The sequence below is a fragment of the Thunnus maccoyii genome, chromosome 8 (genome assembly GCF_910596095.1).
Source record: "Thunnus maccoyii chromosome 8, fThuMac1.1, whole genome shotgun sequence".
NCBI classification, from domain to species: domain Eukaryota; kingdom Metazoa; phylum Chordata; class Actinopteri; order Scombriformes; family Scombridae; genus Thunnus; species Thunnus maccoyii.
This window is the reverse complement of record NC_056540.1, coordinates 21990005-22003040: the sequence shown is the minus strand read 5'-3', so window position 1 is coordinate 22003040 and position 13036 is coordinate 21990005. Positions and strand designations below refer to the sequence as shown.

The 13036-nt window shown below is 40.6% G+C and overlaps 1 protein-coding gene across 4 annotated transcripts in view; it reads right to left on the bottom strand.

Moving 5' to 3' along the window:
- Positions 1-339: 339 nt before the first annotated feature.
- Positions 340-13036, bottom strand: part of pcdh19 (protocadherin 19) — a 54280-nt gene continuing 41583 nt past the window's right edge. For all 4 annotated transcript variants that reach the window (XM_042419812.1, XM_042419814.1, XM_042419813.1 and 1 more), the window contains exon 5: positions 340-3022. In XM_042419812.1, the coding sequence (XP_042275746.1) occupies positions 2463-3022 (560 nt within the window). In that variant the 3' untranslated portion in view covers positions 340-2462. The remainder of the gene's footprint in view (positions 3023-13036) is intronic.

Sequence of the window (13036 nt, the reverse complement as noted above, 5' to 3'; positions counted from 1 at the left end):
TAAAATGCATGATGCTATGTGAGCTTGCTTTTGTATTAATGTTTGTAGGCTATAGAGGGCTATGACATGCTCCACTCAGTAGCAGACCACAGAAGTTCATGGTGCGAAAGCCAGTCCTCAGATGTCAGTTAAGTGTTGCCAAGGGAAACAGCCATAGACGTTGTTTCCAGCAGATAGTCAAAAATGTCTTTCTCTCTTATGAAAAATGTAAAAATATGCACAATAGCTGCAGTACCATTATAGTGTATACTTCCTCACACAAAAAGTGAGGAGAATTCAAATTTTAGTTAGACTTTAAAACAGACTTATGTTGAGTAAAGACAAGGAAACAAAGCAGAGAACATTTAATAGTTTAATTATAAGCTGCTGTATACATTCAGTGATTATTCCGATTTTCATGTTGCCAGAAGCCATGGGTGAGACCAGCAAAACATTCAGCTACAAGATCTAGTTTGTTGTATGCAATTTGTCCATTTTCATTCATATTTTCCACATTGTACATAGTTTACTGCAAAGCAACATAAAACCACATTGCTGATGTGCAACACGGTTCTCCCAAGACCTTAGTTCATTCAAACACGATTCCACCCAGTCTGTTGTGTGGTGCTCGTAGGAGGGGAGAGCCCTGTTTATACCACTCTGGTCTCAACCTTATCTTTGAGATTAACTGAACACAGATGGCACAGTGTATCAGCAGTGCTGAGCAAAGCTAGTCTCCATGTCCGAGTACCCTCAGCTGAAGCTGAAAAAGTCTTGTTTAAACTTGATTGGGCCCAAAAGGAAAGCTGACTCGTTAGACAGATAATATAGGTGAAACCCTGTTACCAGCTTGAAAAACACTCGGAGCCATCCTTTCTCCTCCTTAGATACTAAGATTAAGCAACATCCTGCAATCTTTAAGGTTTTGTTTGCATCTTTTTTGGTTTCTTTTGCTATCTCACTCTAAGCTCATTGAACTGACACACTAATGTTGGTGCTGAAATCGCTTTTTTTGTTGTATTTTTTTTTTGTCTTTTTACATTTTCTAGTAGCCCACACAGAAACTTGATGGCACAAGAACTGACCAATAAGAAACTCTTTACAACAAGGTAGACTGCAAGTCAACAGTTGCCAGGGGTCACACAGTAAACAAAAAAATAATCCAAGTTCATTTTGAAAATAAAAAACAAATCAGGTTCAATATAAAAGCAAAGGACAAATGAACAAAAGCAAGTTAATTTCAAGTATAACTTACTCATAAAATAACTACACATCATTAAATATTCTCATTATACATTTTTAAATTATTTATAAAATATATTTTGGCATATATGTTTTTTTTCATTTTTGTGTTTGTGTAACAAACGCTACTGTAGCTTCAGTTGAACACCAATGTTTATTTGTTTTTTTCTCTTGAAACAAAACATTAAAGGGATTGTCACATAACAACAGGTTATTAAAAATGATAATAGTAAACCCTATACAGAGTTTCACATAGCAAGACATGAGTGACGATCCCTTCTATCCTAGCCCCATAGTCAAAAGTCAAAAAAAGTACAAGACCAGAGCACAAAGTTCTAATTTGTGCTCCACTGGCTACAATCAAGGTTGGGCACAGGAGATTTCAAAAGCAGTAAGTCTTTTTTCATACAACTCAATTTGAACACAAGGATCTGTCTGTCCCACTTCCAGTGTTCAGAGCGGCTGGGCAGATAGCGAGAGTTCATTTAGCTCCATCCGTGATAAAATATAAATACTGTAAAGACCTCACAGTCTGATGACACTAGGATGTCCTCAGGGATATGCAGAGAAAGTTTCTCTTATTAGTCAGGGAGAGGGGCAGATGAGACTGAGAGGCCTCCCTTTCCTTCTCCTGAATGCACTGAAAATTGTTGAAGGAGTAAATTGAGGATATTTTTAGATGAATCCTGTGTATGTCTGTTGTCGTTTATTACATTGACGGAGCTCACTATACAAAGGAACACAGAGCGATTTTGGCAGCTAGAACAAACTGCAAAACCAAAGAAGGCAAATATCAGTTTGTGATACAAAAGTAGTTTAAAAGGCATAACTGTACTTATGAACTGGCACCTCAGGTGTCCAAACACGTAGTGTCCTGCTTTGGCGCAAGGGCTGGAGACCTCCACTGGCCATGTCCATGCAGTCAACAGTAACCTGCCTGTCCACTCATTGCAGACTGATAGAAAGAAAACTGAACAAAAAGCAAACAAGGAGAAAGTACTGCGACTACAACAAAGCCACATCCACTACCTCTGCATGAGCACACAACTAGCTGCAGCATACTACAGTTCATCATCGTCAGCCCAAGCTGGTTCTTGAATATTGTATACTGCAAATGGGTGTGTCTCTCTACTTCCACAGCCTTACTTTCTTCTGTGTACACACAGCTATTGCGGGGTATATATAGGTGAGTTTACACTGTATGTGTGTAAGCATGTTGGTGTGTGTCATAGAGAAGCTCGCTAAAGCACAATGTCCTTCAGGCGCTTGCTGCTGGGGGATTCCTTGTCTCGGCCATCGTGGAGAAGCGTGTTGATCTCCCTGACAGCCGGCTCACTGTCCTTCCCCTCCGGCTGCCGCAGCAGGCTGTGGTTGGCGATTCGTTCTGCGTCGCGGCATTTCAGTGTGTTGTAGGCAGATGATGGCTTGGACACTGGGCTCTTCAGGTGCACAGGGGACGTAATGGGGCTGGCTGCCTCGCGCCCGTTGCCAGCTTCACGGACAGCCCCTCCATTGGCCTTGGGGCTACACACCTGAGACTCCTGAGTCCGCTTTCCCTTAATCTCTCCCCGTTCCACGTCCTCAGGCCCATCCTTGCCGAAGGTGGCAAAAGTCCTCTTGGTGGTGCCATCCTCATAGTGGGGCACATCCACTGTGGTGGCCTCAATAGACAAAGCGATGACGTTGCGGGCATGCTCAGGTGATTTGGCACGTGCCGGGATAGAGACACGAGGCATCCAACAGCGGTCAGAGTGGCCTAGGATGCGACACTCGTCCTGGCAGTGAAAGCCTTCACCGGGATCTGTGGGTGAAAAAACACAGAAAACCTGATTTTTTAGATTTGTCTGTTAAACCAACTTTATTTTCACCTTCTAAGTATGCCAAATCAGTCATGAATGAATAGAGTAAATAAATTAAAAACAATGCTGAAACTTGTTACTATTAAAACAACCAAAGATTTCAGAATGATTTGCTTTCACTTGCACTTCATTCCTGCATCTGCTGCAGTCCCGTTAACATTGCTAACTGCTAACTATAGCTGAATGTTTGGGGCTCTTCTAATACGCCAATTAAATTATGGAATTTTAAATCAAAAGTCCATTTGCAGCTCTTGTATAATTAAGTTTTCTGTAGCAACACTTGATGAAAGGCAGGTTTAAACAGTGCAATCAGATATCTCACAGAGAGAGAGACACCAGACGAGTTGCGGTGTTGTTGCCTGCCTGGTTCATCTCTCTCTCCCTCTCTGCCTCTGTCATCTGGCGCCGAGTTATAAATATGTAATGATGTTTAACACTGGAGTGAAAAAAAGATTTTTCTGAGTCTGTATAACTGCACTCTTTCGGTCTTTTGTTGTGTTTGAGGGAAGGACTTTCAAAACAGTTTTGCATCATTAAAATAACAAAAAAAGTGCCATGCCCTCGTCCTCGAACTGAAATGCTATAATTTGATGCTTGAAATATTAAGAATGCATACATTCATTCTCCTCTGTAGATTTGATGAAAAATGTTGATCATAATAATAAGACGTTCTTAAAGACTTTCAAAATGATTGAGCGCCAGAAAACATAACAATTCGTTTTCCAAAAACCCTCTATTCCGCTGTGCTGTAGTGTTCTTTCTACCAGCTCCAGTCTTATGAAAGGACCTGCCACAGACATATGCAATGACACATTTCTGAGCTCCCCGACTGCTTCCCTCTATCTGAGCAAGAGCATCCTCCATTCCAGAGGCCCAAGGTGACAAGAGGGGATTGTGAGAGGGATTGCCATCGACCCAAATGCATACGCTTACATCTGGCAATCGCAGCTTGACAGATCACCTAATTAAAATCACTAATGATCTGTTTTTCTCCCTTCTTTCCTGCACTCATGAGAGGCACCTCTGCTTAGGCCCTGGGGATCGATATTTAAAGATTGGAGACAGGGTTTTCAGGGGCAGATATGCCAGAGCTGTCTCTCATAAAGTATAATCTGATGAGACTGACAGATAACACAGTGACTAAATGACTGAATAAATGAGTAAAGGGTATCATGGGCTGTTTGAATCCAAATATGGGAATTGAAGTTCTGGAATAATCATCTTGCCTGTAGGCAGAAAACATGAACACCAGCACCAAGAATGCAGATCATTAGTGACCAAAGTCCACATGAATGCCCCAAAGTGAGACAGTGGCAGCACAGAATTAGTTTCCTTTGATCATATGTGTGTCTAGATACACACGAACATTCACACAGACACACACACACACACACACACACACACACACACACACACACACAGACATGGCATTCTCCCCAGTAAATGCAGATTCAGACATCTCCTTGCTCACAAGGGACTGTGTTGTGATCTCAAAACACTCAAGTTAACATCTTACAGAATTTTGTTCATTGTAAAAATATTAAATTATAACATATACTATTATATCCATCATCCATACTGCAGCAAGAATAGGTAATTTTATTGAAAGCGTAGCATAAAAATCTTTTCATAAAGCTAAAAACCAAGACTAAGAGAAATAAGAGAAATAAGTATATTTTTCACTAGTTGCAAACATATATATATATATATATATATATATATATATGTATATATATATACATTTGCATGAATGCTGATTGGTCCAAGAAACTGCACCGGAGGCAATCAAGGAGACAAAAGGCATGAAGCTGGGGGTTTTGTTGAAAAGAAAAGGGATCCAATCAGAATGTAATAATGTAATCACAACAGAAAGTCTTTACCAGGTACTAGGAACATAATGGAGGGCGATGAATAATAAAACACACGCACACACACACACACACACACACACACACACACACACACACACACACACACACACACAAAAACATGCCTACACACCTAGATTAGATTGTCCACTGCCATGGTATTTTTAAAAGCCGTTTCAAACCCCATGTTCTTTTTTAATCCTTTTGCTTTGTCTTTAACTGTATTTTGAATTTAGTCCTTTGCTGCCTTTTCTTTGACAGATATTAATAGCCTATGCAATGCATAGTATATTTTTCCTCCAATGACAAATGATTTAAATGACAACATATTTTGTTGGTCCTTTAACTACACAAGGACACATACTGTAGAACTGTTTTCTGATCTGACGCCCCTATTGGGAGTTATTGGTTATTTGTGTGTGCCTTCCAAAACCATTACAAATCACTGTTAAAAAATAAATATGTTTTATGATGTGACAAATCGATGGTTCCAGAGGGCTCCTGAACATGTTGTTTCGGGGCACTTGGTGAAATTATTCTGTCGTTTTTTGGGGGGGAGTCTATATTTGAAAAGATTATGTTTCAGTAAGTGCAGGCAATGAACAACTGTATAATATGTAATATGTAATGTAAAATTGTAATATATATTTCAATCTTGTAGCCTACACATATGGTTGTATGCTAGACTTCAGCTCTATATTTAGTCATCTGAAATTTCTCCCAAAATCTTGTTTGACATGTTTGACAAAGTAGATCTTTTTCTCCACTGATTAAAGATTTACAAGCATCTTGTTAATGAATGCAATTTCCTCTTGTGCTTTTCTCTATAGCCCGAAGCATTTTCTAAAGCATGAAAAGCCTTGAGGCACAAAGAAATATACACAAGTTGTATGCTCACTACTTAGCAGTGCATGCATATGCAGTGAAAACTGTTTTTTTGCTCCTTTCCTTTAGGGGTCTTTGGGAGAGCAACTGGGTTGCAAATGACATTGTCAGGAAAGCCAAGTGCCATTAACACTCACACATCCTGCCTGCTTAGAGCTTCATAAAACGCAGATGTTGCTCTAAAAGACCCACAAAGAATGGAAGAGACAAAATTTAAATAAAAAAGTGGCAGGCCATCAACCTCCAACAAAACACAATCTCCTCCTATTCCAAAAAAAAAAAAGAAGAGCAAACTGTGATGGTAAGAGATGAATTAATGGCCTTTGTTGCAGGTTTGGAAGTCAACAAGTACAGAATAGAAGAGAGTAAAAGCACCTCCTGCTGTGAATGTGTATTCAAAGTCATCAGGAAAATAAGCTTGCCAATCAGTTCCAGGAACAGACTTAAAGTACAGTACAGAGCAGGATGTCATTTGGAACATTTCCTATCCACTATTTAATACCTATTAATTACTGAAGGAGCTCCATTGGAGGGGGAGGGAGGGAGGCTGCTTGTGTTTTTTAGTAGTCCACATTGAAAATACAAACAGTCTAATAGTAGTGGAGGCAAAAAAATCCATGTATCAAATATGTCAAGTAGCACAGCGCTGCTATCAAATCAGACATACTGCACTTTAATGCTGAATTAAGGTCCAAAGACTGGCATAAGCACTGGAGAGCACTTTGAATATGCAGGTACTGATGTGCATGCATTGGAAAATAATAAATATTGACACTTCAAATGCAAAAGCAAAATTCTCCTGATAGTGCTGGCCATGTTTTGCTGTTTGTAGTTACCTGGAATAGCACCACTTTGCATCAGCGAGGGGAGAAAACCCACACGTCCCCTGCCATTTCATCTAGTATCTGCAGTCTGCCAGCAGCAGATTCAATTCCGTCTCTTTCCCTCAATCAGATGAAGGTGTCTTAACTTCAAGTTATGGCATACAGATCTTCTGCTTCAGCATGGGGATCCCACAACCTGACAAGCTCATTGCTCAATTTACCCCTGTGCACCGTATATAATGATCCCTTCATTTTATACAGCTGGAGGTGCTATTTGTTTGTTGCTAATGTAGCAAAAATGAGGAATCAGCAAAAGACTAAAATCCCCTGACACACAAGGGAAGAGATGTGTTCACTGAAAGAAGCAACTCCCCCCAAAAAATCCCTGAGCTTTTGCCAACTATTTCGTGTCATGTTTGGCTAACACATGGAGCCTTGCTTGGAAAACACAGGCGCTTTTCCTTCCCAAAGTAGTGCACACAGCCTCAAGGTTGAAAACAATGATGTAATCCTATAAAATGTGTGTAAGCAGGCACAAGAAACACAGGGCCAGATTGGAGGGCCAGACATGGGGTTGAGTCGATGTGAACCCAGATTCAGGTGACAAACTCTTCATTCTGTATATCTTAGTATAACTGGAGCCACAAGACGATGGGGACTTGCAGTATGACACAATTCAGTCAGTTTGGTTTCACAGCATGATAAACCCTAAAACGAATATGGAACAGCAGTGTGGTATGATAAATCATTTTATAAAGAATGTCTGCCACTTTTGACTTAAACTACTTTTTTGTATTTCCTCTGTATGCTCACATTTTTGTTGTAGTGGTAACAATAAATGTCCTGATTCTGTTTGTCATATGAAAATAGATATTCCTGAACAGACAGCCAGACAGTGTAATGTAGATGTTACTGTGATGTAGCTGTTATGAAAGGAAATCATTTAGAGCAATTTAAACCTTGATATACACTTTACTTGTGGCCTGCATAGACTTTAATGATTCCCTTTGATTTCCCCTACTTCCCTGTTCTTGCTCACTGTCTTTGATATTAAACCCCATCAAAATGCTGTGACAAAGCTATCAAATATAGCCTGTGAAAAGCCAATTACTCAACTCCGGTGATTGAGGGAGAAAACAGCAGCTCTGTCAATATGCTTTGTGTCTCTTTCCATTGGTGCTTTGGACTGGTGTAAAATTCTAAAGTATTAAATCTTCAGAAAGTGAAATTAATGTGACCGCAGTCCTGCTGACCGGTTTTGAGGACAGCCTTGGAGCCAACACTCCCTGCCATGTCTGAGTGGAGTACAGAAGGACTGCTTTACAGCTAAATGCCATCCACTTTCTGCTCTCATCTTGGTATTCCATCGTATCTTTGACAGTGAAATGGCTGTTTTCTAATTGCTCTCCATATTAATTTTCCATCCTGGCAGTCACATGGCAAAGATTGATTAAATCTAAATTGTTACTACAGGGTCTTGATGGAGCCTGTGATGCAGAAGCTGATGGAAGTATCACATGGGAGGAAAATTCAGAAAATATGGCACCAGCAGAATAGAGGGTGGATGTCTGTGGTTGGTTGGTGCTCTGAATCCAATGCATGCTGGAGACCTAACAGGCTTGTCCCTGCCTGATCCTAACACTGGGGATGGGGCTTAACATCTAGCCTGCCCTAACTACAGTAGAGGACAATTCTATGGCCAGCTGAGGCTGAGGCTTGGCCAAGCAGCCTCCTACACTACTCACTAGGGAGAGTCCAAGCACTGCTGTCATCCCAGCCAGCCAATTCAGTCTGAGGGCCATAAATCAGCCTGGAGGCCTGGCTCCTGCGGGAGCGGCAAGATGGAGTGTGATGGTCTTGTTTTTACAAACAGTAGAGGGGCACCCTTACTGCGCCACGCAAGCCATCCTTCTCTGCAGAGCACAGAGTCCTCTCCTTCTCCCCACAGCATCTGGTTCAGTCACATCAAGCTACCCCCCCCCCCCACGACACCCCCCGATTCATCCCTTGCAGCTCTCTGCAAAGGCCCATCCTTTATGCTTCTCCTCCTTCTGTCCTCTTTCATCTCATCAGTACTTCTGTCTCACGTACATTGGTGTAATTAAATAAATCCTTCACCTAAAAATCTCTTCCTCTCATTTCTGCCTCATCTGACCAGAATTCCTTCTACACTTCTACAGTCAAATATTAATTTTAAAGGAAATTAGACTCACTGGGTGGCCTTGTTAGTACTGTCATACGGCTGGTGAAGCCAGGGGTTCATGTGGCCCTCGTTCTATTTCTGAGCATTAGTACCAGTCAATTTATCAAGAATGGACGGATTCACTGTCTAATCCATCCAGCACTGGAGAGAGTGTCTGACAGCTTGTCACTTCCACCATGCCTGCCTGTGTCCTCCCAAAAGCTAATACAAAATGTCACGTTAACTTAATTTTGCGCTAGTCTTACACTTGCTATTCTATACATGCACTTGTCATTGTTTTAAAAGATTACAACAGTTCAAGGCACATTCAGCAAATATTTTCTTCCACTGTCTCTGCTCCCTCCCTCGCTGCTGGCCCGTCCAGCCCAGCGTGAGCATTCTATAGCAGGTCCTGGTATAAAGAATGAATTTCCAAACTGGTGTTGACAAACAATGCACTAGCTTCTAAATTGGTACAAACAGCATCTGTTTAACAGCTGTGTAACAGCAGCGGGAGGAAAAAAAGCAATCGCTATGCTGTTTTATAAATCACTATGTCATCGCAGAGCTCTGTTTTGCTCAAAACCAGGACCACTAGCCAATGGACTGCTTGATGTAGTGGAAACGATGCGAGCTGCTTGTCATGATGACATACGTGGGTGGGCTGGTTTCATTGCCCTGGCAACAAATACTATTTTGCTGAGAGGATTCTCTCACCTTATTGTGCCCTGCTCCTACCATCTGTGTCACCTAGAGGTCGCAATGCCTCAGCAGTAGTCTTTTCCACCTCTAGGAACAATTGTTCCTAGAATGATGTTCCTTGAACGATGACTGTGTGATCTGTAGGTTTTTTAGACCAGCCAAAAACCATAATTCATGCTATGATGTTCATACATTACATGACCTTGTTAGCTCTCTCAAAAAACTCTGAACTGATTTAACCTAGACAGACAAATATGACTGATAAGGGGCTAAGCTGGGTCAAACAGAAAAAAAGGAGGTTAAAAGAGGTTCCAAATACGCAACAGTACCATTACAACACATGTATGAGTCCACAAGATACCAGGAAGCCTCTGGGAAGGCGTCCTTGGATGGGTATCATATCTGCCTGAACAGAACTCAACTGTTCAACCACACTGCCAATGAAGCAACATGCAGAGACTTTGGAGAGAAACCATTCCTCCCTTATTGGACACTGTAATACAGATCATGTTGATGGAAATAAACAGATTCTGTTCAGGTGTGATTCCACTATGCTGAGCAAACTACATATATTGTTGCCTGCATAATTTTTGTACCATTCTGTCCACAAAGAGAGCATTTGAAGTTATTTTACAGTGATATGGCTATGCAGCTGGTTGTTGTATGCTGTGTAACTATCAAAAATGAAGCATTTGGGTTACAATTTTGTTCAAGTTACACTTTTATTTCAAATGTAATGTTGGCATGAGATGTCAAGACATATCTACATAAATGACCAAAAACCACTGAGTAAATGGTATTGGTAATAACATATATTTTTTTGAGCCAATGTGTTATGATGATGGGAGGAGGTCATTAAGTGTACTTTGTTCAAAGAACTTCTAATATATCTGTGCTTCCTTCTGCTATGAGATAATGGTGAGCATCATATTACTGTCAGAGGAACCAGAAATAATTTCAATAAATTAGATAATTCTGTGACCATATATAACATTTCTGAGACAAACTAATCAGGCATGTAATTCTGTAATGAATTTCATCTGATGAAATTCATTTTTGAGTTGTTTTAAAGAGATAATTATCCCAAAATATTGAAGACACAGAATAAAAAAATAATGCAATTAAAGTCAGAATGAGACTGTAACTTGAGATCATCACATAATTTGATGTATTTCCAGTTAAAATAGGACATTGTGGTGAAACATCATGCAGGGAGGAATCATTCAAAAGACAAATGGGAGAGAATGGCAATTTTATTTGACTGAATTCATTAGTTTGAATTGGGGTTTCATGGTGTGCAGTTACTATCTGTGAGACACAGATATAAAATGGTCTGGGATAGTAAATGTCAAAACAAAAACAACAATAAGTAGCAGGTGCTAAATTTAATTCAGCACCTACTACTAACTTTCCAGCTTTGTATTAGTATTTGATCAAGGTAGTAGTTCAAGTATTGTGTTGTACTGTGATCTGCTTCACCATAATGACACAGCAAATGTCACCCTTGTCAATTCCCAGCTTCCAAATTGCCCTTCTAATGATGGGCTTCAAATTAACCTGTGTTCTGGCACTGCAGGCCCACAACAATAGTACAATGCGCTCCCAAAACTCAGCACAGCAGGCTGCTGGCGTCCCAGGTGCAGACCTGCCCACTCCGCCATGCCAGCCAGCCAAACCGCCTGCCTCTGTCTGCTTGGCTCGTTTCCTCCACAATGCATCGGCAGAGGACATCTTTAAATACACTGGAACAAATGCAGCATTTCTGTGTTTAAGCTTGACCGAGCTAGCAAGCTAATTTGCTCCTAAACCCTTGAGTCTGAGAGAAGCAAGGGGGACAGAAACAGACTCTTAAATTACATCTGTGAATGGGGTTGTGGGGGGTAGATGAAAGCTATAAAGGGAGTGGGGATAAAGAGGAAAAGAGTTTTGGATCGGGGATGGTGGCAAGATCACTGATGAAAAAACTGTGAGAAAAAAACAGTGCTTATGTGAAGTGAGTTGCTCAGGTCAATTTATCTAATTCCTAAACCATGAGTGACAAGTAGACATTCCTAAATTCAATCTATGGGTGTGTTATCGACTAAAATAAATCACTATTCTGCAACTGTAAGGGTTTCAGCAATTCTAATGGGAATGAGAGAAAATACAAAATGTCAGAGAAACTAACGCCTAACACCTAATGATGGAGAAAACAGTGGAGTCTTTGTATGGATAATAAATAAGAATTCCAAACAATTAGGAAGCCAATTAAATATGGTTCACTGTCACCAGGATTTCTATTTGTAAACCCATGTATTCTTCCCTGTAGTCAGAAAACACAGATGATCATGTTTGGGGAAATTAATTTGTGATTTAATGGTTTTGAACAATCTATAATGCATAATCCATAAATAATAAGAAATCATTTTATCCTCACATACTTGCCATCAAGAGACATTTCTCATAGTTTTTCCTTTTTGAATATTTTTTTCCTTCTCTCAAGTGATATTTCTATTAGCTGTATGAAATAAACACAATACTTCAACGTCTGTCAATGTGTCTATGTTCAAATAACTGGAGACGGCACACTGGGGCAACATACCAATATCTTAGGATTTCCTTTCCCTCTCTGTGCTTCAGCTTTGCCTCAAAAGAGTGGCCTTACATAATTAATATAATGTGCCTTCTCATTCAGTCATGTTCACTTTGTGTCAGGCAGGACTATGCGTTTTATATTCCATTTTATCTTGTCGCAAAAGCACCAGCATGGTTCTTACTTTCTCTCATTTCTCTCTTTCGTCTATTTTTTTTTTCTTCATTTGAAAAAGAAATTCCACTTGTCCCTTTCCCTGACAATTTTAACAACCTCTGGAAGTAGGACACTGTAACATGGTGATTGTGGTGGTATGAAGTATGAGGGGCAGGTTAAGCTCAGCATGCAGAGATATATACAATAAGAGGGGGTGGGCCAACCGGGACACGGATCATGGTTTGAAAAGACAGTCCCCTTGTTTCCTACTGAACCAGACTGGCAATGTCACTCAGGAACGAGCAGCAAATAAAAGAAACAAGGAAAAAACAGCGAGGCCCATGCTGTGTGAAGATGCATTAGATTTACACCTACTGCGCAGAGGAAAAGTAAGATGGAGGCCTTTCTAACACTATATATTTCCCTGTCACAAAGGCCATTCTGTTTGGCATCTGGAAGGCATTTTGATTCTCTCCCAGGTTCTCCATTATTCACCACAGTGAGGCCTGCACCATGATACCACTTAATATCAGACAGTCAGAACCAATGTGTGTAGCATTAGCCACCCACCAGCCAGTGCTACACTATATAGGGGATTGTCAGCAGTGAGCAAGTCCATGAGAAGAGCTACAGCTTGTATCTAAGACACACAGATTGAAATGGAGAAAGGAAAGGAGAAGGAACTAATAGGCACATCTTTTCTGATTTGAGGAACATGACTATAGCATACATAAGGATGATGGCAGGGGTCTGACACAGTGGTAGTA